We start from the raw sequence: 25155 nt of genomic DNA, 5'->3' as shown, positions 1-25155 counted from the left end.
AACGTTAGGTATAACTGTGACATTCAAATACATAGCTAGACTAGTGGCTAGCTAATAATCTGCCTTGACTACCTAATAATCTGCCTTGACTACCTAATAATCTGCCTTGACTACCTAATAATCTGCCTTGACTACCTAATAATCTGCCTTGACTACCTAATAATCTGCCTTGACTACCTAATAATCTGCCTTGACTACCTAATAATCTGCCTTGACTACCTAATAATCTGCCTCGACTACCTAATAATCTGCCTCGACTACCTAATAATCTGCCTCGACTACCTAATAATCTGCCTTGACTACCTAATAATCTGCCTCGACTACCTAATAATCTGCCTCGACTACCTAATAATCTGCCTCGACTACCTAATAATCTGCCTTGACTACCTAATAATCTGCCTTGACTACCTAATAATCTGCCTTGACTACCTAATAATCTGCCTTGACTACCTAATAATCTGCCTTGACTACCTAATAATCTGCCTCGACTACCTTTTAACAAACACCATGTGTCTGCCATCCTTTTAGTTTGACCGAGTTAGTGCAAATCCAAAGGGGTCAGACGAAAGTGAGCACTAGTTAGCTAGACTAGCTAGCCAGTACATGTAAAGACAAGTTGTGGTGTTAACTAGCTAGTGCTAGCGTTAATAGCGTAGTGGAAGTTAATAGCGTAGTGAGAGTTAGACTTGCTTGGTAGTGCTAGCGTTAATAGCGTAGTGAAAGTTAATAGCGTAGTGACAGTTAGCACTAGTTAGCTAGACTGCGTTAATAGCGTAGTGAAAGTTAATAGCGTAGTGACAGTTAGCACTAGTTGGCTAGACTGCGTTAATAGCGTAGTGAAAGACTTGCTTGGTAGTGCTAGCGTTAATAGCGTAGTGCTTGCGTTAATAGCGTAGTGAGAGTTAGACTTGCTTGGTAGTGCTTGCGTTAATAGCGTAGTGGAAGTTAGCTTGGTAGTGCTAGCTAACGGTAGCTACCTCGAGCTAGCTATCAAAACAGTGTAAACGTGTAAATAGGTGACAACTTCTGCTACTTTTGAAATTCAAAAATTACAATAAAAACCTTGAAATATGTCCCAACATAAATGCCGCCTGAAACTTTAGCTATAAGAATGTACTAACGTTAGCCTAGCTATGTAGCTAGCTATGAGTAGCTAAGCCATGTAGCCTAGTGAGAAACGTTAGCACTTTAGGCTAGCTTTCCTGAGCACTAGCTAGCCTAGCAGCTACCGTTAGCACTAGCTAGCTAACCCGTTTAGGCTAGCTTTCCTTAGCACTAGCTAGCCTAGCAGCTAACGTTAGCTAGCTAGCACTCTATAACTTAGTGAGTGAGGATGGTGAGTGACATTTAGCAAAGCTCGTCGCTGACAACTATCCACCCGTAACCGTGTTAAGCTGACAGAAATGCAGGTAAGTGAGGTAATTGGTAAATAAAACGTAGTTTAAAACTTACTGTTTTAGACACTCAAATCTTTTCGCGCTCGTAGTGTCATATGACGAAGCAGAGGGCTCGCGCACAATGCATTCTGGGAGATGTCTTTACTTATTTACTAGATTATAAATCTCATCTTAAAGGAGTAGTAAAGGGAAAATGCATGTTTAGCCCTGTTTTAAGGTTACTTATGATCATATACAATGGTTCAGATCAAAACGTTGACAAAACTAGCACTTTTGAGAAAGTCTGATAATTGCTCTACCACCGTTTTGGTCATACAATGGATGTGGGTGGGCACCGTGAAAAATCATTCAAAAAACATGTTAAACTCTCGATTTCAAAGACAAGAAACTCACCGAGGTGTTAGTTGGCGTTCTGACATATAATTCGCCATAAAGTAAGATTCTAGTTCATCTGTAAAGGCTTTTTTAAATATTTAGCATAGAACTATTTAGTCGCAGCACATACGTGTGTAAACTTCCGCAAACTAGGTATCCTAGCAACATAAACAATAACAATAGCTACCGTAAGTAGTTCCGCTTCCTGAATCCCGTCTGCGGATTGATCTACACATCTACAACGGTTGCTTCAATACAAGTCAATGGATTTCATAAAATGATCAATAAAACCCTACAGGATTCATACTTTGCAGCGAATTTGATGTCAGAACACCAACGGACACCAATTACCCCCTCGGTGAGTTTCTTGTCTTTGAAATCGAGGGTTTAACATGTTTTTTGAATGATTTTTCAAGATGCCCACCCACATCCATTGTATGACCTACACGGTGGTAGAGCAATTCTCAGACTTTCTCAAAAGTTAGTTTTGTCAACGTTTTGATCTGAACCAGTGTATATGATCATAAGTAACCTTAAAACAGGGCTAAACATGCATTTCAATTTACTACTCCTTTAAAGGAGCATATGATTAGACTAAGGGTTTGAAATCCCCAAATAATTAGGGTTGCACCAATTATGAAATTCTGGGATGATACCAGTGTTTAAAATTTGGCTGATACTGTTTATTTGTTGTTGTGGTTGTTGCTGTGGTTGTTATTGTTGTTATTAATACCCACTTTTGTGCCAGGGAAACAAATAAATCTTCATTATAAAAATAACTGAACTGTTTCAAAGTCTTTAAGCTCTTAATCACACTATCGTTAAATGAGCACAAATTCAATGATACTATTTTTTTGCCGATAGGCCGATGGCAGTCAGCAAGACGAATATCAGCTGATACAGTTGTATGGCTGATAAATTGGTGCATCCCTAAAAATAATGTCCCCGAACCAAACAAACATACTTTCCTAACAGCCAGTTATTATTGTTAGAAAGCAGCATACAATCTTGGATTCATACTTTAACCTTTTTTGACAAGACTTGTTTTTCATCATGCTGTCACCTACATTGTGAAGCCAAATATTAAACTTTGGGAATGTTTGGCTTTGGACTGTAGGGAACTCACAGGCAACCGGTTATCAAGTGACCTCTTGAGTCTTTGACTCTCCTTGGCTGAAGTCCAGGGTCCCTCTGTTAGCCTAGTTTGGTTTCTGACGTAAAAGCTAATATCTTTTCATCACCTGATCAAGCGGTTTGTGGGTTTGATATCTTTCTCTGCCATGGGAACGTTTTCGCCCCCATTTGGCTTTAATTGCTCATGCTCAGTCTACAGTGCGTGTCCTTTGGCTCATAGGCTTTTCCTCACGTTGTTTAGTCTCTCATTCATGTTTTTTCTGTTTGACAGAGTTCCTGTGCAAGGAATGCCCCCGAGTCCACATCCACTTTGAGCGTGTGGACATGAAGGAAATTCCTCCAGAGCCAGTGTTTTTCCGCAGGTGGCTGCATGAGAGATTTGAGCTCAAGGACCAGTAAGCATCATCTTTCTCTGTCTCATACACATACAGACGTGGACAAAATTGTTGGTACCCTTCCGTTGAAGAAAAACCCACAATGGTCACTGAAATAAATTGAAGCTGACAAAAGTAATAATAAAAATTAAAAAAAATACTGAAAATTAACTAATGAAAATCTGCCATTGCTTTTGAATTGTGGTTCACAATACAGTCGCTGAAACGGAAGGGTACCAACAATTTAGTTCATGTCTGTTTATACCTACATCCATAACCACCTGCTATGAACAAATCTCAAGTCCATGTAGGTCAAGAAGGATCAATTGAAAGACCCGTTTGCCCCATTCAGACCAAAACATGTATAATAGTCTGCATGCCGGGTCTGTATTGCAGACTGTAGTCTGCATGTCGGGTCTGTATTGCAGACTGTATCTGTATTGCAGACTGTATCTGTATTGTAGACTGTATCTGTATTGTAGACTGTATCTGTATTGTAGACTGTATCTGTATTGTCTTGATGCACGTCAATGAATGAAGACTATCCCCACAGTTGAAGACAGTGAATTTACTATAATATTGCCCTGGATCTATGATAAGACCTAATGAGGGATTTGTGTTTATGTAAAACTAAAGAGAGTCACCTGTCTCACCCCTCATAGGCTGCTGACCACTTTCTACCAGTCAGAAGACCAAAACGCTAAATGCAGGTTCCCTGGGGAAAGTAAGATTTCTCCCTTGAGCATTACGAAAACATTACCATCTCTGCTGTTTCTGGGAGGACTAACGCTGTCCATGCTGTCGAATGAGTCTGGCAGGAAGCTCTACATGCGCACCTGGATGTATGGGACCCTGCTGGGCTGGCTGTGGGTCAATGTTAGTCCCTAAGGAGAGATGGAGGATGAGTCCCACCATGACGTCCTCTAACGCCATGGAAACACCTTATTCCTCACCCTCCAGGTGAGACAGGGCTGGTTTTGAAACACCACTAGCTGGTAAGAATTGGAGCTTGAAAGAGTTTGTGTTCACCTGTATGGCCGATTGTCTACCTGTTAGCTGATGCTTTGAGAAGAGAGATGTTTTGTTCCTGGCGCTTCTTGTACCCTGCTCTGTGTAAATGTTCGAACTTGCAGCCTCAAAAGGTACAAGAGAAAACATTCACAGTGTGGTTGGCTCTTTTTTTCATTGACTTTTTACCTTTACCTCAACAATATATTAAGAGCAACCGCACCACAACACTTCCCCAAATTATTAATTGTATCCCGTCTGTTTTTGCATGCCGAATGTTCAGCATCTGGTTTCAACATGATGTAGCCTAGTTTGACACTAGTTGGTGAGGTCTAGGGGTTAGTAAGGCTGTCTAAAACAGTATTGGACAGATCCCATGTCTACTACTCAAACAGTTTGTGTTCATATGGGTAACCAAGGGTTTAGGTCTCAGTGATATACAAGCTATACAGTAAATTATCTCTTTTGATGCCAAGTCCCATGATGTTTGTGCTATGCGTTTGTGCACTTTGCTTTCTTGAGTTGCTGCAAAAGTTTTGCAAATTGTTGCCAAAACTTTCTGAACTGTAACTGCAGGTGTCCTGAGAGTTTGTTCAGGTTATGTTCAGGAGGAGCAATACATGATGTTTAAATATGTTAACAGCGGCGTGTTCGCTGTTATCTCGTCACGGACCTCCGTTACCACCAGTATGATACATGTACAACTGGTTCTCTTCTCTTAATGCTGTTGTTGGGGGAGCTTTTTATCCAGAGAAATTTTTGTACGTATATGCTGCTTTTAACGTCATGTTACAGATTACAGAAGGGATATTTAGCTACTGTATGACAAAGCCATCTTTGAGTATGTCTCACAATATTATAGGATTCCTGTTCATTTATATACCAAGGCAGCCAATTGTATATTATGCAGTATTCTATTGTAAAAATGCACTCTATGTCCATTCTTATTTTTTACAATGAAAACATGACTACCACTGTTCTACTGTCACTTTACGTATTCTTATCTTTAGCTTATTGAATTATTTAAGGAGTCATCCCCATATGAATGGATTAGCCCATAGGGATGTTTGTCTGTTTGTTTTACATCATTCAAATAGGCTTGCATATCCTTCCTCCATAATGTTGATGGACAATATTAACTTAAATCCATATATTTGTTATATCTTGTATAGATTTCAAGAGCAGATTGTAGATAATCAAGAAGACACAATTTTCAAGTGCCAATTGTTCCTAGAATTGTGTGCCTTTTAATGGGGGAGCCTATCCTCAACCTTCATTCAGAGGACTGTATATTCTGATAGTACTGGCATCCCCTCTAGTGGACAGAACTGGAACTGCAGCACCGCGGCATTTTGGTCAAACGTTGACAACTCATGAATTTATGGTGGCATATTTTGTGTAAAAGGTTGCGTCTAGACTGTATGAATGATTTTCATTGCAGATGAGCCTTTTGCAAGTAATATGTTTTTAGTTTTCCCCCCATTAAATTAATAAAGTAATTTGACTCCTTGATTTGATGACATGCAATGTCCCTGTCCAGTTTATTTGTCATAATACTGAATAAACCCAACTTACTTCAAAAGCAAACTCCTTACTGAAAGATGGCCTTAAATATATCTACCTATTTTACTCAACAAGGGATATCAAGTAATCATAAGTTTTCATACTGATTGATGTGCTGGTAGACCAAAAAACCACTTCACCATTAGGCTACAAATTGCACTGCAAAGAAAGCTAATTATAGAGTGCTACTTATGCCTATCCTTGGATACTTGTCATTACCGCGCAACCAAAGAGCCATACAGTAGGCTACTCCTCCAGCATACCTGGTGTGAAGCACAGAATTGGACTTGGTCTGAATGTAGTCTTCATCAAACCTGATCGGAAACCCTGTAATGTACAATGACTTGTTTTGCTTTTTGAGAATAAAAAAAACAAAACATGCCATTCAAAATCCAGACATGATTCTTGAATGTGATCTCATCATTAATTTATTCACATTATTGGGGTATTTCAATTCAGCTGTTGCATGGTAGCCGAGATGAAGTAAGTATTGTTGAAGCTGATATTGATATCCAATACAGGTTTACTGTCTATTAATGTCTTACGGTAATAGCCGCTGTGGTAGATATGGCCCATAATGTTAACGCCCCTACACTTAGTTAATGAAACCTTAATTGCTTTGGACACAAATGTATTACACCCGTTTACACGAGCTGAAAATCAACTATCATGTTTGTTGCATGCTCGCTTCTGCTGGTGTTGAGACCACGACCCTATCAAAGCTCACCGGGTAAGGTGCGCCCCATATGAAGGCTAGTCCGTCGCGCGGCGGACCCGGGTTCGATTCCCGGCTCGGGTCCTGTGCCCCATGTCCTCCCCTCTCTCTCTCCCACGTTTCCTGTCTCTCTCAAACTGTCCTGTCCCATTAAAAAATATCTTTAAAACAACAACCCTGATCCTAATGGTTGATAGATGAGTATGAACACAACTGCTAGTGAATATGAAATAAAATGAATATGAATAAAATGAACATCTAACTGCATACACACACAAGCACTACGCACTGTATGCACAATTATTTATTTATGAGCGTTATATTTTAATCTGTAAATGTAATTAGATATGTATATTCTGTGTTTGTTCTGTGTCTGTGTTATAGCATGTCTTCCACTCCACAAAAGAGGTTCCTAGCAGAAAATAAAGTACTTTGAATTTAAATGGCCTACCTGTGTTTACACATAATAATCTCTCTGAATAGCCCTATTTAACTGTCAGTTTTCACTTAACAGGCACTTGGGGGAGGTATGAGATAGGTGGGGATGTGCTTTGCTCCTGATAAGAGTTTCAAAGTCTGGGATGACAAATTTGAACCACTTTTAAATACAATCAGCAAGGCAAGGAAGCAAAACAGAACACAACAGAATGTGAAAATAGAAATAATGAGACAAAAATTAAACATCTCTCTAATCCTGTGCTCGGCACTAAATTAAGAATTACCTTGGTTGTGTTTTGTACGCATCAGATGAGTTTTATTTAATGAATAACTATCATGAAAGTCTGGCACCGCGAATGACCAATACTACCCGGCCACCGTCCCTGCAGGTGGTGCGCTATTATTCTGCGCAAAGCCTTTTCTGCGCAAGCACGGAAATGAATTTAGATCGGATCCTATTAATGCATCTATGATCGGATTGTTATCGTTTAGCCAGTTATTATAGTATACATCCACGGTTCAGCCTGGTTCAGCCACCTTCAGCTCCAGAAAGGGGACAGCCTATTAGGGTTCTGACATCGAATGAGTAAACATGTACGTAGGTTCATCTCATTGAAATAAATGAAGCTGAAGACAGACTATAAAATAAAGCCTAGCTCACATTCGCCTGGCTACATATAGACTGTCTTCTTATCGATAGGTGTAAAAAAAAAAACTGCTGACGTATGTATGATTATAATTGAATGATGGGTGACGTCACTGTGCCTGTCATGCCCATGACGCTGTCGCTGCGCCATGACGTCATGCATCCGATCTGCCTGCCAGCTATGGATCCATCCATGCTGATCCTTTGCTGTCACATTCTTTAGAGCAACATTTCTCTCTGCCCCACAGTGCTGCAATGGCAATTGACTGGCTTGGATTTGGCTATGCTGCAGCCATAGCTCTGGGAGGCTACATGGGCTACAAGAGAAGAGGTATGATCAATCAATCAATCAAAGCTTTATTTGTTTATTTATTTATGATGAGACCAGCTGTCCTGTAGACTAGTGGCACATTCATCTGACCATGACCCAACCACCCTTAGCTATCCACCCCTGTTAATCCAACAACCTTGATTTGCTCATTCTTGTGTTTGTTTATTTTTAATCTATTTACCCCTGAGTTGGATCTTAGTATATCCATGTGTCAATTTGCACTATTTGTTGTGTGTGCAGGTAGCCTGATGTCACTGATCGCAGGGCTGGTCTTTGGCAGCTTATCAGCCTATGGAGCCTTACGAATATCAAACGATCCAAGCGACATAAAGGTTTCCCTCCGTAAGTAGGCTATGGTGGTACTCTGTAAGTATGTATGTAAGTATCGTAATGAACAGAGTCAAAGGCCAGAGTGAAATACTCACATTAGCTTACTTGTTATTAAAAAACAACACGAGAAAACAAGATCATATTTGTGGGCTACAGATCAATTCAATTCAATCTTTATTTCAGACTCACCAGCGGGTTCATATGAACATTAAATACAACAGACAATCCACAAAACATACAATAGACAATATCTCGATAGCGCCTGTTCATTTATAGCCTAACGCCCCCCCAGTCCCGTATGGAACATGGGTCAGACAGCAGTGTGCCAATGAACATAAACATGAGCCACGTGTTATCGCTCATGTTGAGACACGTCATGTATGATGTGTTGTTGAACATGTGTTAATTCTTTCAGTGGCCTCAGGATCTCTGGCAGTCGTGATGGGAATGAGATATAAGAAATCTGGCAAGTTCATGCCATCTGGCATCATGGCTGGTTTAAGGTGATAATCAGTTTTCATAATTATGTTTTTGTTTGTTTTGTTTTTGTATTTGAGAGATTTGACCCCTTCGGGTTTACAAGATATTTTGAATCTTAAACCATTATGAATGTTGAGCTGATCATGTCACTTATTTCCCTTTTACCCAGTTTGCTAATGGTTTTGCGAATTCTCCTCTTCACATTGTGATTGGACAAACAAGACACCTGACCTCAACAAGGAGGGAATGTCATCGGAGAGCCATTGTCCTTGCATACAGCCACTGACTCTTATATAGACACAGCCCTTATGGCTCATTATGTCAGTAATTAATTAGTTTGAATGAATGATGATGTTAATGTTCCTGACTGAGGGCATAATGCCATCTTGATAATATTGCTGACTGAGTGTATAATGCCATTTTGAAGTGAATGAACTTTTTCTGATTCGTGATTGACAACTTTTTCTGATTTTTTTGTGAATGACATGTCCATTCCCCATATTAGATACAAAATCTGGTATATATGTGAACTGTACATTTTCCTCTTGAATAACCAAACATAATATGTAAATAATGCAATGCAAGTGATGAGATGTATTAAATTTTAATATTTTCAAAACAGTACAGCATGTCTGCATTGGTGTGATCTTAAAATACAATAAATTAGTCAGTTCACTTCTCTGGACCTATCAAGGAACAGCACTCAGCTACTCTTATAAACAGGAACAGCACTCAGCTACTCTCTTATAAACAGGAACAGCACTAAGCTACTCTTATGAACAGGAACAGCACTAAGCTACTCTCTTATGAACAGGAACAGCACTCAGCTACTCTTATAAACAGGAACAGCACTCAGCTACTCTCTTATGAACAGGAACAGCACTAAGCTACTCTCTTATAAACAGGAACAGCACTAAGCTACTCTCTTATAAACAGGAACAGCACTAAGCTACTCTCTTATAAACAGGAACAGCACTAAGCTACTCTCTTATAAACAGGAACAGCACTAAGCTACTCTCTTATGAACAGGAACAGCACTAAGCTACTCTCTTATAAACAGGAACAGCACTAAGCTACTCTCTTATAAACAGGAACAGCATTCAGCTACTCTCTTATAAACAGGAACAGCATTCAGCTACTCTCTTATAAACAGGAACAGCACTAAGCTACTCTCTTATAAACAGGAACAGCACTAAGCTACCCTCTTATAAACAGGAACAGCACTAAGCTACTCTCTTATAAACAGGAACAGCACTAAGCTACTCTCTTATAAACAGGAACAGCACTAAGCTACTCTCTTATAAACAGGAACAACACTCAGCTACTCTCTTATAAACAGGAACAGCACTAAGCTACTCTTATAAACAGGAACAGCACTAAGCTACTCTCTTATAAACAGGAACAGCACTCAGCTACTCTCTTATAAACAGGAACAGCACTAAGCTACTCTCTTATAAACAGGAACAGCACTAAGCTACTCTCTAATAAACAGGAACAGCACTAAGCTACTCTCTTATAAACAGGAACAGCACTAAGCTACTCTCTTATAAACAGGAACAGCACTCAGCTACTCTTATAAACAGGAACAGCACTAAGCTACTCTCTTATAAACAGGAACAGCACTCAGCTACTCTCTTATAAACAGGAACAGCACTAAGCTACTCTCTTATAAACAGGAACAGCACTAAGCTACTCTCTAATAAACAGGAACAGCACTAAGCTACTCTTATAAACAGGAACAGCACTAAGCTACTCTCTTATAAACAGGAACAGCACTAAGCTACTCTCTTATAAACAGGAACAGCACTCAGCTACTCTCTTATAAACAGGAACAGCATTCAGCTACTCTCTTATAAACAGGAACAGCACTAAGCTACTCTCTTATAAACAGGAACAGCACTCAGCTACTCTCTTATGAACAGGAACAGCATTCAGCTACTCTCTTATAAACAGGAACAGCACTAAGCTACTCTCTTATAAACAGGAACAGCACTCAGCTACTCTCTTATAAACAGGAACAGCACTCAGCTACTCTCTTATGAACAGGAACAGCATTCAGCTACTCTCTTATAAACAGGAACAGCACTAAGCTACTCTCTTATAAACAGGAACAGCACTAAGCTACTCTCTTATAAACAGGAACAGCACTCAGCTACTCTCTTATAAACAGGAACAGCATTCAGCTACTCTCTTATAAACAGGAACAGCACTAAGCTACTCTCTTATAAACAGGAACAGCACTCAGCTACTCTCTTATGAACAGGAACAGCATTCAGCTACTCTCTTATAAACAGGAACAGCACTAAGCTACTCTCTTATAAACAGGAACAGCACTCAGCTACTCTCTTATAAACAGGAACAGCATTCAGCTACTCTCTTATAAACAGGAACAGCACTAAGCTACTCTCTTATAAACAGGAACAGCACTAAGCTACTCTCTTATAAACAGGAACAGCACTCAGCTACTCTCTTATAAACAGGAACAGCACTCAGCTACTCTCTTATGAACAGGAACAGCACTCAGCTACTCTCTTATAAACAGGAACAGCATTCAGCTACTCTCTTATAAACAGGAACAGCACTAAGCTACTCTCTTATAAACAGGAACAGCACTAAGCTACTCTCTTATAAACAGGAACAGCATTCAGCTACTCTCTTATAAACAGGAACAGCACTAAGCTACTCTCTTATGAACAGGAACAGCACTCAGCTACTCTCTTATAAACAGGAACAGCACTCAGCTACTCTTATAAACAGGAACAGCACTAAGCTACTCTCTTATAAACAGGAACAGAACTCAGCTACTCTCTTATGAACAGGAACAGCACTCAGCTACTCTCTTATAAACAGGAACAGCACTAAGCTACTCTCTTATAAACAGGAACAGAACTAAGCTACTCTTATAAACAGGAACAGCACTCAGCTACTCTTATAAACAGGAACAGCACTCAGCTACTCTCTTATAAACAGGAACAGCACTCAGATACTCTCTTATAAACAGGAACAGCACTCAGCTACTCTCTTATAAACAGGAACAGCACTCAGCTACTCTCTTATAAACAGGAACAGCACTCAGCTACTCTCTTATAAACAGGAACAGCACTCAGCTACTCTCTTATAAACAGGAACAGCACTCAGCTACTCTCTTATGAACAGGAACAGCACTAAGCTTCTCTCTTATAAACAGGAACAGCACTAAGCTACTCTCTTATAAACAGGAACAGCACTAAGCTACTCTCTTATAAACAGGAACAGCATTCAGCTACTCTCTTATAAACAGGAACAGCACTCAGCTACTCTCTTATAAACAGGAACAGCACTAAGCTACTCTCTTATAAACAGGAACAGCACTCAGCTACTCTCTTATGAACAGGAACAGCACTCAGCTACTCTTATAAACAGGAACAGCACTCAGCTACTCTCTTATAAACAGGAACAGCACTCAGCTACTCTCTTATGAACAGGAACAGCACTCAGCTACTCTTATAAACAGGAACAGCACTCAGCTACTCTTATAAACAGGAACAGCACTAAGCTACTCTCTTATGAACAGGAACAGCACTCAGCTACTCTCTTATAAACAGGAACAGCACTAAGCTACTCTCTTATAAACAGGAACAGCACTAAGCTACTCTCTTATAAACAGGAACAGCACTCAGCTACTCTTATAAACAGGAACAGCACTCAGCTACTCTCTTATAAACAGGAACAGCACTCAGCTACTCTCTTATAAACAGGAACAGCACTCAGCTACTCTCTTATAAACAGGAATAGCACTCAGCTACTCTCTTATGAACAGGAACAGCACTAAGCTACTCTCTTATAAACAGGAACAGCACTCAGCTACTCTCTTATAAACAGGAACAGCACTAAGCTACTCTCTTATAAACAGGAACAGCACTAAGCTACTCTCTTATAAACAGGAACAGCACTCAGCTACTCTTATAAACAGGAACAGCACTCAGCTACTCTCTTATAAACAGGAACAGCACTCAGCTACTCTCTTATAAACAGGAACAGCACTAAGCTACTCTCTTATAAACAGGAACAGCACTAAGCTACTCTCTTATAAACAGGAACAGCACTCAGCTACTCTTATAAACAGGAACAGCACTCAGCTACTCTCTTATAAACAGGAACAGCACTCAGCTACTCTCTTATGAACAGGAACAGCACTAAGCTACTCTCTTATAAACAGGAACAGCACTCAGCTACTCTCTTATAAACAGGAACAGCACTCAGCTACTCTTATAAACAGGAACAGCACTCAGCTACTCTCTTATAAACAGGAACAGCACTCAGCTACTCTCTTATAAACAGGAACAGCACTAAGCTACTCTTATAAACAGGAACAGCACTAAGCTACTCTCTTATAAACAGGAACAGCACTAAGCTACTCTCTTATAAACAGGAACAGCACTCAGCTACTCTCTTATAAACAGGAACAGCATTCAGCTACTCTCTTATAAACAGGAACAGCACTAAGCTACTCTCTTATAAACAGGAACAGCACTCAGCTACTCTCTTATGAACAGGAACAGCATTCAGCTACTCTCTTATAAACAGGAACAGCACTAAGCTACTCTCTTATAAACAGGAACAGCACTCAGCTACTCTCTTATAAACAGGAACAGCACTCAGCTACTCTCTTATGAACAGGAACAGCATTCAGCTACTCTCTTATAAACAGGAACAGCACTAAGCTACTCTCTTATAAACAGGAACAGCACTAAGCTACTCTCTTATAAACAGGAACAGCACTCAGCTACTCTCTTATAAACAGGAACAGCATTCAGCTACTCTCTTATAAACAGGAACAGCACTAAGCTACTCTCTTATAAACAGGAACAGCACTCAGCTACTCTCTTATGAACAGGAACAGCATTCAGCTACTCTCTTATAAACAGGAACAGCACTAAGCTACTCTCTTATAAACAGGAACAGCACTCAGCTACTCTCTTATAAACAGGAACAGCATTCAGCTACTCTCTTATAAACAGGAACAGCACTAAGCTACTCTCTTATAAACAGGAACAGCACTAAGCTACTCTCTTATAAACAGGAACAGCACTCAGCTACTCTCTTATAAACAGGAACAGCACTCAGCTACTCTCTTATGAACAGGAACAGCACTCAGCTACTCTCTTATAAACAGGAACAGCATTCAGCTACTCTCTTATAAACAGGAACAGCACTAAGCTACTCTCTTATAAACAGGAACAGCACTAAGCTACTCTCTTATAAACAGGAACAGCATTCAGCTACTCTCTTATAAACAGGAACAGCACTAAGCTACTCTCTTATGAACAGGAACAGCACTCAGCTACTCTCTTATAAACAGGAACAGCACTCAGCTACTCTCTTATAAACAGGAACAGCACTCAGCTACTCTTATAAACAGGAACAGCACTAAGCTACTCTCTTATAAACAGGAACAGAACTCAGCTACTCTCTTATGAACAGGAACAGCACTCAGCTACTCTCTTATAAACAGGAACAGCACTAAGCTACTCTCTTATAAACAGGAACAGAACTAAGCTACTCTTATAAACAGGAACAGCACTCAGCTACTCTTATAAACAGGAACAGCACTCAGCTACTCTCTTATAAACAGGAACAGCACTCAGATACTCTCTTATAAACAGGAACAGCACTCAGCTACTCTCTTATAAACAGGAACAGCACTCAGCTACTCTCTTATAAACAGGAACAGCACTCAGCTACTCTCTTATAAACAGGAACAGCACTCAGCTACTCTCTTATAAACAGGAACAGCACTCAGCTACTCTCTTATGAACAGGAACAGCACTAAGCTTCTCTCTTATAAACAGGAACAGCACTAAGCTACTCTCTTATAAACAGGAACAGCACTAAGCTACTCTCTTATAAACAGGAACAGCATTCAGCTACTCTCTTATAAACAGGAACAGCACTCAGCTACTCTCTTATAAACAGGAACAGCACTAAGCTACTCTCTTATAAACAGGAACAGCACTCAGCTACTCTCTTATGAACAGGAACAGCACTCAGCTACTCTTATAAACAGGAACAGCACTCAGCTACTCTCTTATAAACAGGAACAGCACTCAGCTACTCTCTTATGAACAGGAACAGCACTCAGCTACTCTTATAAACAGGAACAGCACTCAGCTACTCTTATAAACAGGAACAGCACTAAGCTACTCTCTTATGAACAGGAACAGCACTCAGCTACTCTCTTATAAACAGGAACAGCACTAAGCTACTCTCTTATAAACAGGAACAGCACTCAGCTACTCTCTTATGAACAGGAACAGCACTAAGCTACTCTCTTATAAACAGGAACAGCACTCAGCTACTCTCTTATAAACAGGAACAGCACTAAGCTACTCTCTTATAAACAGGAACAGCACTAAGCTACTCTCTTATAAACAGGAACAGCACTCAGCTACTCTTATAAACAGGAACAGCACTCAGCTACTCTCTTATAAACAGGAACAGCACTCAGCTACTCTCTTATAAACAGGAACAGCACTAAGCTACTCTCTTATAAACAGGAACAGCACTAAGCTACTCTCTTATAAACAGGAACAGCACTCAGCTACTCTTATAAACAGGAACAGCACTCAGCTACTCTCTTATAAACAGGAACAGCACTCAGCTACTCTCTTATAAACAGGAACAGCACTAAGCTACTCTCTTATAAACAGGAACAGCACTAAGCTACTCTCTTATAAACAGGAACAGCACTCAGCTACTCTTATAAACAGGAACAGCACTCAGCTACTCTCTTATAAACAGGAACAGCACTCAGCTACTCTCTTATGAACAGGAACAGCACTAAGCTACTCTCTTATAAACAGGAACAGCACTCAGCTACTCTCTTATAAACAGGAACAGCACTCAGCTACTCTTATAAACAGGAACAGCACTCAGCTACTCTCTTATAAACAGGAACAGCACTCAGCTACTCTCTAATAAACAGGAACAGCACTAAGCTACTCTTATAAACAGGAACAGCACTAAGCTACTCTCTTATAAACAGGAACAGCACTAAGCTACTCTCTTATAAACAGGAACAGCACTCAGCTACTCTCTTATAAACAGGAACAGCATTCAGCTACTCTCTTATAAACAGGAACAGCACTAAGCTACTCTCTTATAAACAGGAACAGCACTCAGCTACTCTCTTATGAACAGGAACAGCATTCAGCTACTCTCTTATAAACAGGAACAGCACTAAGCTACTCTCTTATAAACAGGAACAGCACTCAGCTACTCTCTTATAAACAGGAACAGCACTCAGCTACTCTCTTATGAACAGGAACAGCATTCAGCTACTCTCTTATAAACAGGAACAGCACTAAGCTACTCTCTTATAAACAGGAACAGCACTAAGCTACTCTCTTATAAACAGGAACAGCACTCAGCTACTCTCTTATAAACAGGAACAGCATTCAGCTACTCTCTTATAAACAGGAACAGCACTAAGCTACTCTCTTATAAACAGGAACAGCACTCAGCTACTCTCTTATGAACAGGAACAGCATTCAGCTACTCTCTTATAAACAGGAACAGCACTAAGCTACTCTCTTATAAACAGGAACAGCACTCAGCTACTCTCTTATAAACAGGAACAGCATTCAGCTACTCTCTTATAAACAGGAACAGCACTAAGCTACTCTCTTATAAACAGGAACAGCACTAAGCTACTCTCTTATAAACAGGAACAGCACTCAGCTACTCTCTTATAAACAGGAACAGCACTCAGCTACTCTCTTATGAACAGGAACAGCACTCAGCTACTCTCTTATAAACAGGAACAGCATTCAGCTACTCTCTTATAAACAGGAACAGCACTAAGCTACTCTCTTATAAACAGGAACAGCACTAAGCTACTCTCTTATAAACAGGAACAGCATTCAGCTACTCTCTTATAAACAGGAACAGCACTAAGCTACTCTCTTATGAACAGGAACAGCACTCAGCTACTCTCTTATAAACAGGAACAGCACTCAGCTACTCTTATAAACAGGAACAGCACTAAGCTACTCTCTTATAAACAGGAACAGAACTCAGCTACTCTCTTATGAACAGGAACAGCACTCAGCTACTCTCTTATAAACAGGAACAGCACTAAGCTACTCTCTTATAAACAGGAACAGAACTAAGCTACTCTTATAAACAGGAACAGCACTCAGCTACTCTTATAAACAGGAACAGCACTCAGCTACTCTCTTATAAACAGGAACAGCACTCAGATACTCTCTTATAAACAGGAACAGCACTCAGCTACTCTCTTATAAACAGGAACAGCACTCAGCTACTCTCTTATAAACAGGAACAGCACTCAGCTACTCTCTTATAAACAGGAACAGCACTCAGCTACTCTCTTATAAACAGGAACAGCACTCAGCTACTCTCTTATGAACAGGAACAGCACTAAGCTTCTCTCTTATAAACAGGAACAGCACTAAGCTACTCTCTTATAAACAGGAACAGCACTAAGCTACTCTCTTATAAACAGGAACAGCATTCAGCTACTCTCTTATAAACAGGAACAGCACTCAGCTACTCTCTTATAAACAGGAACAGCACTAAGCTACTCTCTTATAAACAGGAACAGCACTCAGCTACTCTCTTATGAACAGGAACAGCACTCAGCTACTCTTATAAACAGGAACAGCACTCAGCTACTCTCTTATAAACAGGAACAGCACTCAGCTACTCTCTTATGAACAGGAACAGCACTCAGCTACTCTTATAAACAGGAACAGCACTCAGCTACTCTTATAAACAGGAACAGCACTAAGCTACTCTCTTATGAACAGGAACAGCACTCAGCTACTCTCTTATAAACAGGAACAGCACTAAGCTACTCTCTTATAAACAGGAACAGCACTCAGCTACTCTCTTATGAACAGGAACAGCACTAAGCTACTCTCTTATAAACAGGAACAGCACTCAGCTACTCTCTTATAAACAGGAACAGCACTAAGCTACTCTCTTATAAACAGGAACAGCACTCAGCTACTCTTATAAACAGGAACAGCACTCAGCTACTCTCTTATAAACAGGAACAGCACTCAGCTACTCTCTTATAAACAGGAACAGCACTAAGCTACTCTCTTATAAACAGGAACAGCACTAAGCTACTCTCTTATAAACAGGAACAGCACTCAGCTACTCTTATAAACAGGAACAGCACTCAGCTACTCTCTTATAAACAGGAACAGCACTCAGCTACTCTCTTATAAACAGGAACAGCACTCAGCTACTCTCTTATAAACAGGAATAGCACTCAGCTACTCTCTTATGAACAGGAACAGCACTAAGCTACTCTCTTATAAACAGGAACAGCACTCAGCTACTCTCTTATAAACAGGAACAGCACTAAGCTACTCTCTTATAAACAGGAACAGCACTAAGCTACTCTCTTATAAACAGGAACAGCACTCAGCTACTCTTATAAACAGGAACAGCACTCAGCTACTCTCTTATAAACAGGAACAGCACTCAGCTACTCTCTTATAAACAGGAACAGCACTCAGCTACTCTCTTATAAACAGGAATAGCACTCAGCTACTCTCTTATGAACAGGAACAGCACTAAGCTACTCTCTTATAAACAGGAACAGCACTCAGCTACTCTCTTATAAACAGGAACAGCACTAAGCTACTCTCTTATAAACAGGAACAGCACTAAGCTACTCTCTTATAAACAGGAACAGCACTCAGCTACTCTTATAAACAGGAACAGCACTCAGCTACTCTCTTATAAACAGGAACAGCACTCAGCTACTCTCTTATAAACAGGAACAGCACTAAGCTACTCTCTTATAAACAGGAACAGCACTCAGCTACTCTCTTATAAACAGGAACAGCACTCAGCTACTCTTATAAACAGGAACAGCACTCAGCTACTCTCTTATAAACAGGAACAGCACTCAGCTACTCTCTTATAAACAGGAACAGCACTAAGCTACTCTCTTATAAACAGGAACAGCACTAAGCTACTCTCTTATAAACAGGAACAGCACTCAGCTACTCTTATAAACAGGAACAGCACTCAGCTACTCTCTTATAAACAGGAACAGCACTCAGCTACTCTCTTATAAACAGGAACAGCACTAAGCTACTCTCTTATAAACAGGAACAGCACTAAGCTACTCTCTTATAAACAGGAACAGCACTCAGCTACTCTTATAAACAGGAACAGCACTCAGCTACTCTCTTATAAACAGGAACAGCACTCAGCTACTCTCTTATAAACAGGAACAGCACTCAGCTACTCTCTTATAAACAGGAATAGCACTCAGCTACTCTCTTATGAACAGGAACAGCACTAAGCTACTCTCTTATAAACAGGAACAGCACTCAGCTACTCTCTTATAAACAGGAACAGCACTAAGCTACTCTCTTATAAACAGGAACAGCACTAAGCTACTCTCTTATAAACAGGAACAGCACTCAGCTACTCTTATAAACAGGAACAGCACTCAGCTACTCTCTTATAAACAGGAACAGCACTCAGCTACTCTCTTATAAACAGGAACAGCACTAAGCTACTCTCTTATAAACAGGAACAGCACTAAGCTACTCTCTTATAAACAGGAACAGCACTCAGCTACTCTTATAAACAGGAACAGCACTCAGCTACTCTCTTATAAACAGGAACAGCACTCAGCTACTCTCTTATGAACAGGAACAGCACTAAGCTACTCTCTTATAAACAGGAACAGCACTCAGCTACTCTCTTATAAACAGGAACAGCACTCAGCTACTCTTATAAACAGGAACAGCACTCAGCTACTCTCTTATAAACAGGAACAGCACTAAGCTACTCTTATAAACAGGAACAGCACTAAGCTACTCTCTTATAAACAGGAACAGCACTAAGCTACTCTCTTATAAACAGGAACAGCACTAAGCTACTCTCTTATAAACAGGAACAGCACTAAGCTACTCTCTTATGAACAGGAACAGCACTCAGCTACTCTTATAAACAGGAACAGCACTAAGCTACTCTCTTATGAACAGGAACAGCACTCAGCTACTCTCTTATAAACAGGAATAGCACTCAGCTACTCTCTTATGAACAGGAACAGCACTCAGCTACTCTTATAAACAGGAACAGCACTCAGCTACTCTCTTATGAACAGGAACAGCACTAAGCTACTCTCTTATAAAAAGGAACAGCACTCAGCTACTCTTATAAACAGGAACAGCACTCAGCTACTCTCTTATAAACAGGAACAGCACTCAGCTACTCTTCTAAACAGGAACAGCACTCAGCTACTCTCTTATAAACAGGAACAGCACTCAGCTACTCTCTTATGAACAGGAACAGCACTAAGCTACTCTCTTATAAACAGGAACAGCACTCAGCTACTCTCTTATAAACAGGAACAGCACTCAGCTACTCTCTTATAAACAGGAACAGCACTCAGCTACTCTCTTATAAACAGGAACAGCACTCAGCTACTCTCTTATAAACAGGAATAGCACTCAGCTACTCTCTTATGAACAGGAACAGCACTAAGCTACTCTCTTATAAACAGGAACAGCACTCAGCTACTCTCTTATAAACAGGAACAGCACTAAGCTACTCTCTTATAAACAGGAACAGCACTAAGCTACTCTCTTATAAACAGGAACAGCACTCAGCTACTCTTATAAACAGGAACAGCACTCAGCTACTCTCTTATAAACAGGAACAGCACTCAGCTACTCTCTTATAAACAGGAACAGCACTCAGCTACTCTCTTATAAACAGGAATAGCACTCAGCTACTCTCTTATGAACAGGAACAGCACTAAGCTACTCTCTTATAAACAGGAACAGCACTCAGCTACTCTCTTATAAACAGGAACAGCACTAAGCTACTCTCTTATAAACAGGAACAGCACTAAGCTACTCTCTTATAAACAGGAACAGCACTCAGCTACTCTTATAAACAGGAACAGCACTCAGCTACTCTCTTATAAACAGGAACAGCACTCAGCTACTCTCTTATAAACAGGAACAGCACTAAGCTACTCTCTTATAAACAGGAACAGCACTCAGCTACTCTCTTATAAACAGGAACAGCACTCAGCTACTCTTATAAACAGGAACAGCACTCAGCTACTCTCTTATAAACAGGAACAGCACTCAGCTACTCTCTTATAAACAGGAACAGCACTAAGCTACTCTCTTATAAACAGGAACAGCACTAAGCTACTCTCTTATAAACAGGAACAGCACTCAGCTACTCTTATAAACAGGAACAGCACTCAGCTACTCTCTTATAAACAGGAACAGCACTCAGCTACTCTCTTATAAACAGGAACAGCACTCAGCTACTCTCTTATAAACAGGAACAGCACTAAGCTACTCTCTTATAAACAGGAACAGCACTAAGCTACTCTCTTATAAACAGGAACAGCACTCAGCTACTCTTATAAACAGGAACAGCACTCAGCTACTCTCTTATAAACAGGAACAGCACTCAGCTACTCTCTTATAAACAGGAACAGCACTCAGCTACTCTCTTATAAACAGGAATAGCACTCAGCTACTCTCTTATGAACAGGAACAGCACTAAGCTACTCTCTTATAAACAGGAACAGCACTCAGCTACTCTCTTATAAACAGGAACAGCACTAAGCTACTCTCTTATAAACAGGAACAGCACTAAGCTACTCTCTTATAAACAGGAACAGCACTCAGCTACTCTTATAAACAGGAACAGCACTCAGCTACTCTCTTATAAACAGGAACAGCACTCAGCTACTCTCTTATAAACAGGAACAGCACTAAGCTACTCTCTTATAAACAGGAACAGCACTAAGCTACTCTCTTATAAACAGGAACAGCACTCAGCTACTCTTATAAACAGGAACAGCACTCAGCTACTCTCTTATAAACAGGAACAGCACTCAGCTACTCTCTTATGAACAGGAACAGCACTAAGCTACTCTCTTATAAACAGGAACAGCACTCAGCTACTCTCTTATAAACAGGAACAGCACTCAGCTACTCTTATAAACAGGAACAGCACTCAGCTACTCTCTTATAAACAGGAACAGCACTCAGCTACTCTCTTATAAACAGGAACAGCACTAAGCTACTCTCTTATAAACAGGAACAGCACTAAGCTACTCTCTTATAAACAGGAACAGCACTAAGCTACTCTCTTATAAACAGGAACAGCACTAAGCTACTCTCTTATGAACAGGAACAGCACTCAGCTACTCTTATAAACAGGAACAGCACTAAGCTACTCTCTTATGAACAGGAACAGCACTCAGCTACTCTCTTATAAACAGGAATAGCACTCAGCTACTCTCTTATGAACAGGAACAGCACTCAGCTACTCTTATAAACAGGAACAGCACTCAGCTACTCTCTTATGAACAGGAACAGCACTAAGCTACTCTCTTATAAACAGGAACAGCACTCAGCTACTCTTATAAACAGGAACAGCACTCAGCTACTCTCTTATAAACAGGAACAGCACTCAGCTACTCTTCTAAACAGGAACAGCACTCAGCTACTCTCTTATAAACAGGAACAGCACTCAGCTACTCTCTTATGAACAGGAACAGCACTAAGCTACTCTCTTATAAACAGGAACAGCACTCAGCTACTCTCTTATAAACAGGAACAGCACTCAGCTACTCTTATAAACAGGAACAGCACTCAGCTACTCTCTTATAAACAGGAACAGCACTAAGCTACTCTCTTATAAACAGGAACAGCACCAAGCTACTCTCTTATGAACAGGAACAGCACTAAGCTACTCTCTTATAAACAGGAACAGCACTAAGCTTCTCTCTTATGAACAGGAACAGCACTAAGCTACTCTCTTATAAACAGGAACAGCACTCAGCTACTCTCTTATAAACAGGAACAGCACTAAGCTACTCTCTTATAAACAGGAACAGCACTAAGCTACTCTCTTATGAACAGGAACAGCACTAAGCTACTATCTTATAAACAGGAACAGCACTAAGCTACTCTCTTATAAACAGGAACAGCACTAAGCTACTCTTATAAACAGGAACAGCACTCAGCTACTCTTATAAACAGGAACAGCACTCAGCTACTCTCTTATAAACAGGAACAGCACTCAGCTACTCTCTTATGAACAGGAACAACACTCAGCTACTCTCTTATAAACAGGAACAGCACTAAGCTACTCTCTTATAAACAGGAACAGCACTCAGCTACTCTCTTATGAACAGGAACAGCACTCAGCTACTCTCTTATAAACAGGAACAGCACTAAGCTACTCTCTTATAAACAGGAACAGCACTCAGCTACTCTCTTATGAACAGGAACAGCACTCAGCTACTCTTATAAACAGGAACAGCACTCAGCTACTCTCTTATAAACAGGAACAGCACTCAGCTACTCTCTTATGAACAGGAACAGCACTCAGCTACTCTTATAAACAGGAACAGCACTCAGCTACTCTTATAAACAGGAACAGCACTAAGCTACTCTCTTATGAACAGGAACAGCACTCAGCTACTCTCTTATAAACAGGAACAGCACTAAGCTACTCTCTTATAAACAGGAACAGCACTCAGCTACTCTCTTATGAACAGGAACAGCACTAAGCTACTCTCTTATAAACAGGAACAGCACTCAGCTACTCTCTTATAAACAGGAACAGCACTAAGCTACTCTCTTATAAACAGGAACAGCACTAAGCTACTCTCTTATAAACAGGAACAGCACTCAGCTACTCTTATAAACAGGAACAGCACTCAGCTACTCTCTTATAAACAGGAACAGCACTCAGCTACTCTCTTATAAACAGGAACAGCACTAAGCTACTCTCTTATAAACAGGAACAGCACTAAGCTACTCTCTTATAAACAGGAACAGCACTCAGCTACTCTTATAAACAGGAACAGCACTCAGCTACTCTCTTATAAACAGGAACAGCACTCAGCTACTCTCTTATAAACAGGAACAGCACTCAGCTACTCTCTTATAAACAGGAATAGCACTCAGCTACTCTCTTATAAACAGGAACAGCACTCAGTTACTCTCTTATAAACAGGAACAGCACTCAGCTACTCTCTTATAAACAGGAACAGCACTAAACTACTCTCTTATAAACAGGAACAGCACTCAGCTACTCTTATAAACAGGAACAGCACTAAACTACTCTCTTATGAACAGGAACAGCACTAAGCTACTCTTATAAACAGGAACAGCGCTAAGCTACTCTCTTATAAACAGGAACAGCACTAAGCTACTCTCTTATAAACAGGAACAGCGTAGACTTCGTGTCGTGCCTAACAACGCCCCCTAGCTGTTATAAAATCACTATAACACACGGCCTCGAGTGGTTTATTGCTTAAGTAAAGCTCACTATTTTTAATAACTGCGTGGACCTCAGTTTTTGATTAAAAAATACACTGGCCCATATCTGCCGAACCTAAATCAGCATCTTCCTGATCAATGGCGTTATTGTGGGTCCCTCAGTAAACCCGTCAGTGTCTGGGAAACGCCAGATTCGGATTGTACGATACTTTAAGTAGCCAACAATAAATACGTTTAATTTAAAAAGCAAAATGTGCCAATTTTCCACACGTCCACACACCCAAAACCTAGCCAAATCTAGCAGCTATTATTGGGCCCGATCTGTCTCAGTTTAGGCCAGAAGCTGCCAGAACAGGGAGTGAACTGGTTCCTTCATCTGAAGCTATAAAACACTGGGACCTTCGTGACTGGGTGGCTACAGGCAGTCAAATAAGCATTTATTTGGGAACACGTTAGCTGGCCAGCATAACAACCAGTATGTTGGCTTTTCCTTTTGACAACTGATAAGTTGTGTGTGTGAGTGAGAGAGAGAGAGATGGGCTCGGAGTGGAGAGAGAGAGAGAGAGAGATGGGCTCGGAGTGGAGAGAGAGAGAGAGAGAGAGAGAGATGGGCTCGGAGTGGAGAGAGAGAGAGAGAGAGAGAGAGAGAGAGAGAGAGATGGGCTCGGAGTGGAGAGAGAGAGAGAGAGAGAGATGGGCTCGGAGTGGAGAGAGAGAGAGAGAGAGAGAGAGAGAGAGAGAGAGAGAGAGAGATGGGCTCGGAGTGGAGAGAGAGAGAGAGAAAGAGAGAGAGAGAGAGATGGGCTCGGAGTGGAGAGAGGGAGAGAGATGGGCTCGGAGTGGAGAGAGAGAGAGAGAGAGAGAGAGAGAGAGATGGGCTCGGAGTGGAGAGAGAGAGAGAGAGAGAGAGAGAGAGAGAGAGAGAGATGGGCTCGGAGTGGAGAGAGGGAGAGAGAGAGAGAGAGAGAGAGAGAGAGAGAGAGAGAGATGGGCTCGGAGTGGAGAGAGAGAGAGAGAGAGAGAGAGAGACACTTGTCCGGGCCTGCAGAGATACCCTTCTCGAGT

General features: G+C 40.7%; 1 protein-coding gene across 1 annotated transcript; it reads left to right on the top strand.

Moving 5' to 3' along the window:
* Positions 1-7460: 7460 nt before the first annotated feature.
* LOC311321006 (transmembrane protein 14A-like) lies at positions 7461-9378 on the top strand. Its single transcript, XM_084452873.1, has 5 exons — positions 7461-7598; positions 7899-7981; positions 8222-8323; positions 8727-8814; positions 8961-9378. The coding sequence occupies exons 2-5, from the start codon at positions 7906-7908 to the stop codon at positions 8998-9000; spliced, it is 306 nt and encodes a 101-aa protein (XP_084308999.1). The 5' UTR covers positions 7461-7598; positions 7899-7905; the 3' UTR covers positions 9001-9378.
* The last annotated feature ends 15777 nt before the right edge of the window (positions 9379-25155 follow it).

This window comes from Borostomias antarcticus (assembly GCF_949987555.1).
Source record: "Borostomias antarcticus genome assembly, chromosome: 2".
NCBI lineage: Eukaryota > Metazoa > Chordata > Actinopteri > Stomiiformes > Stomiidae > Borostomias > Borostomias antarcticus.
Note: the sequence above shows the minus strand (reverse complement) of the source record. Positions and strands in the feature narration are given on the sequence as shown.

What these genes read in the sequence shown, in the direction of transcription:
- LOC311321006 (XM_084452873.1), top strand. Translation starts at nt 7,906, where the DNA reads ATGGCAATTGACTGGCTTGGATTTGGCTATGCTGCAGCCATAGCTCTG. An exon ending in CATGGGCTACAAGAGAAGAG is followed by an intron (nt 7,982 to 8,221) that starts GTATGATCAATC and finishes TTGTGTGTGCAG; the next exon opens with GTAGCCTGATGTCACTGATC. An exon ending in GGCATCATGGCTGGTTTAAG is followed by an intron (nt 8,815 to 8,960) that starts GTGATAATCAGT and finishes CCTTTTACCCAG; the next exon opens with TTTGCTAATGGTTTTGCGAA.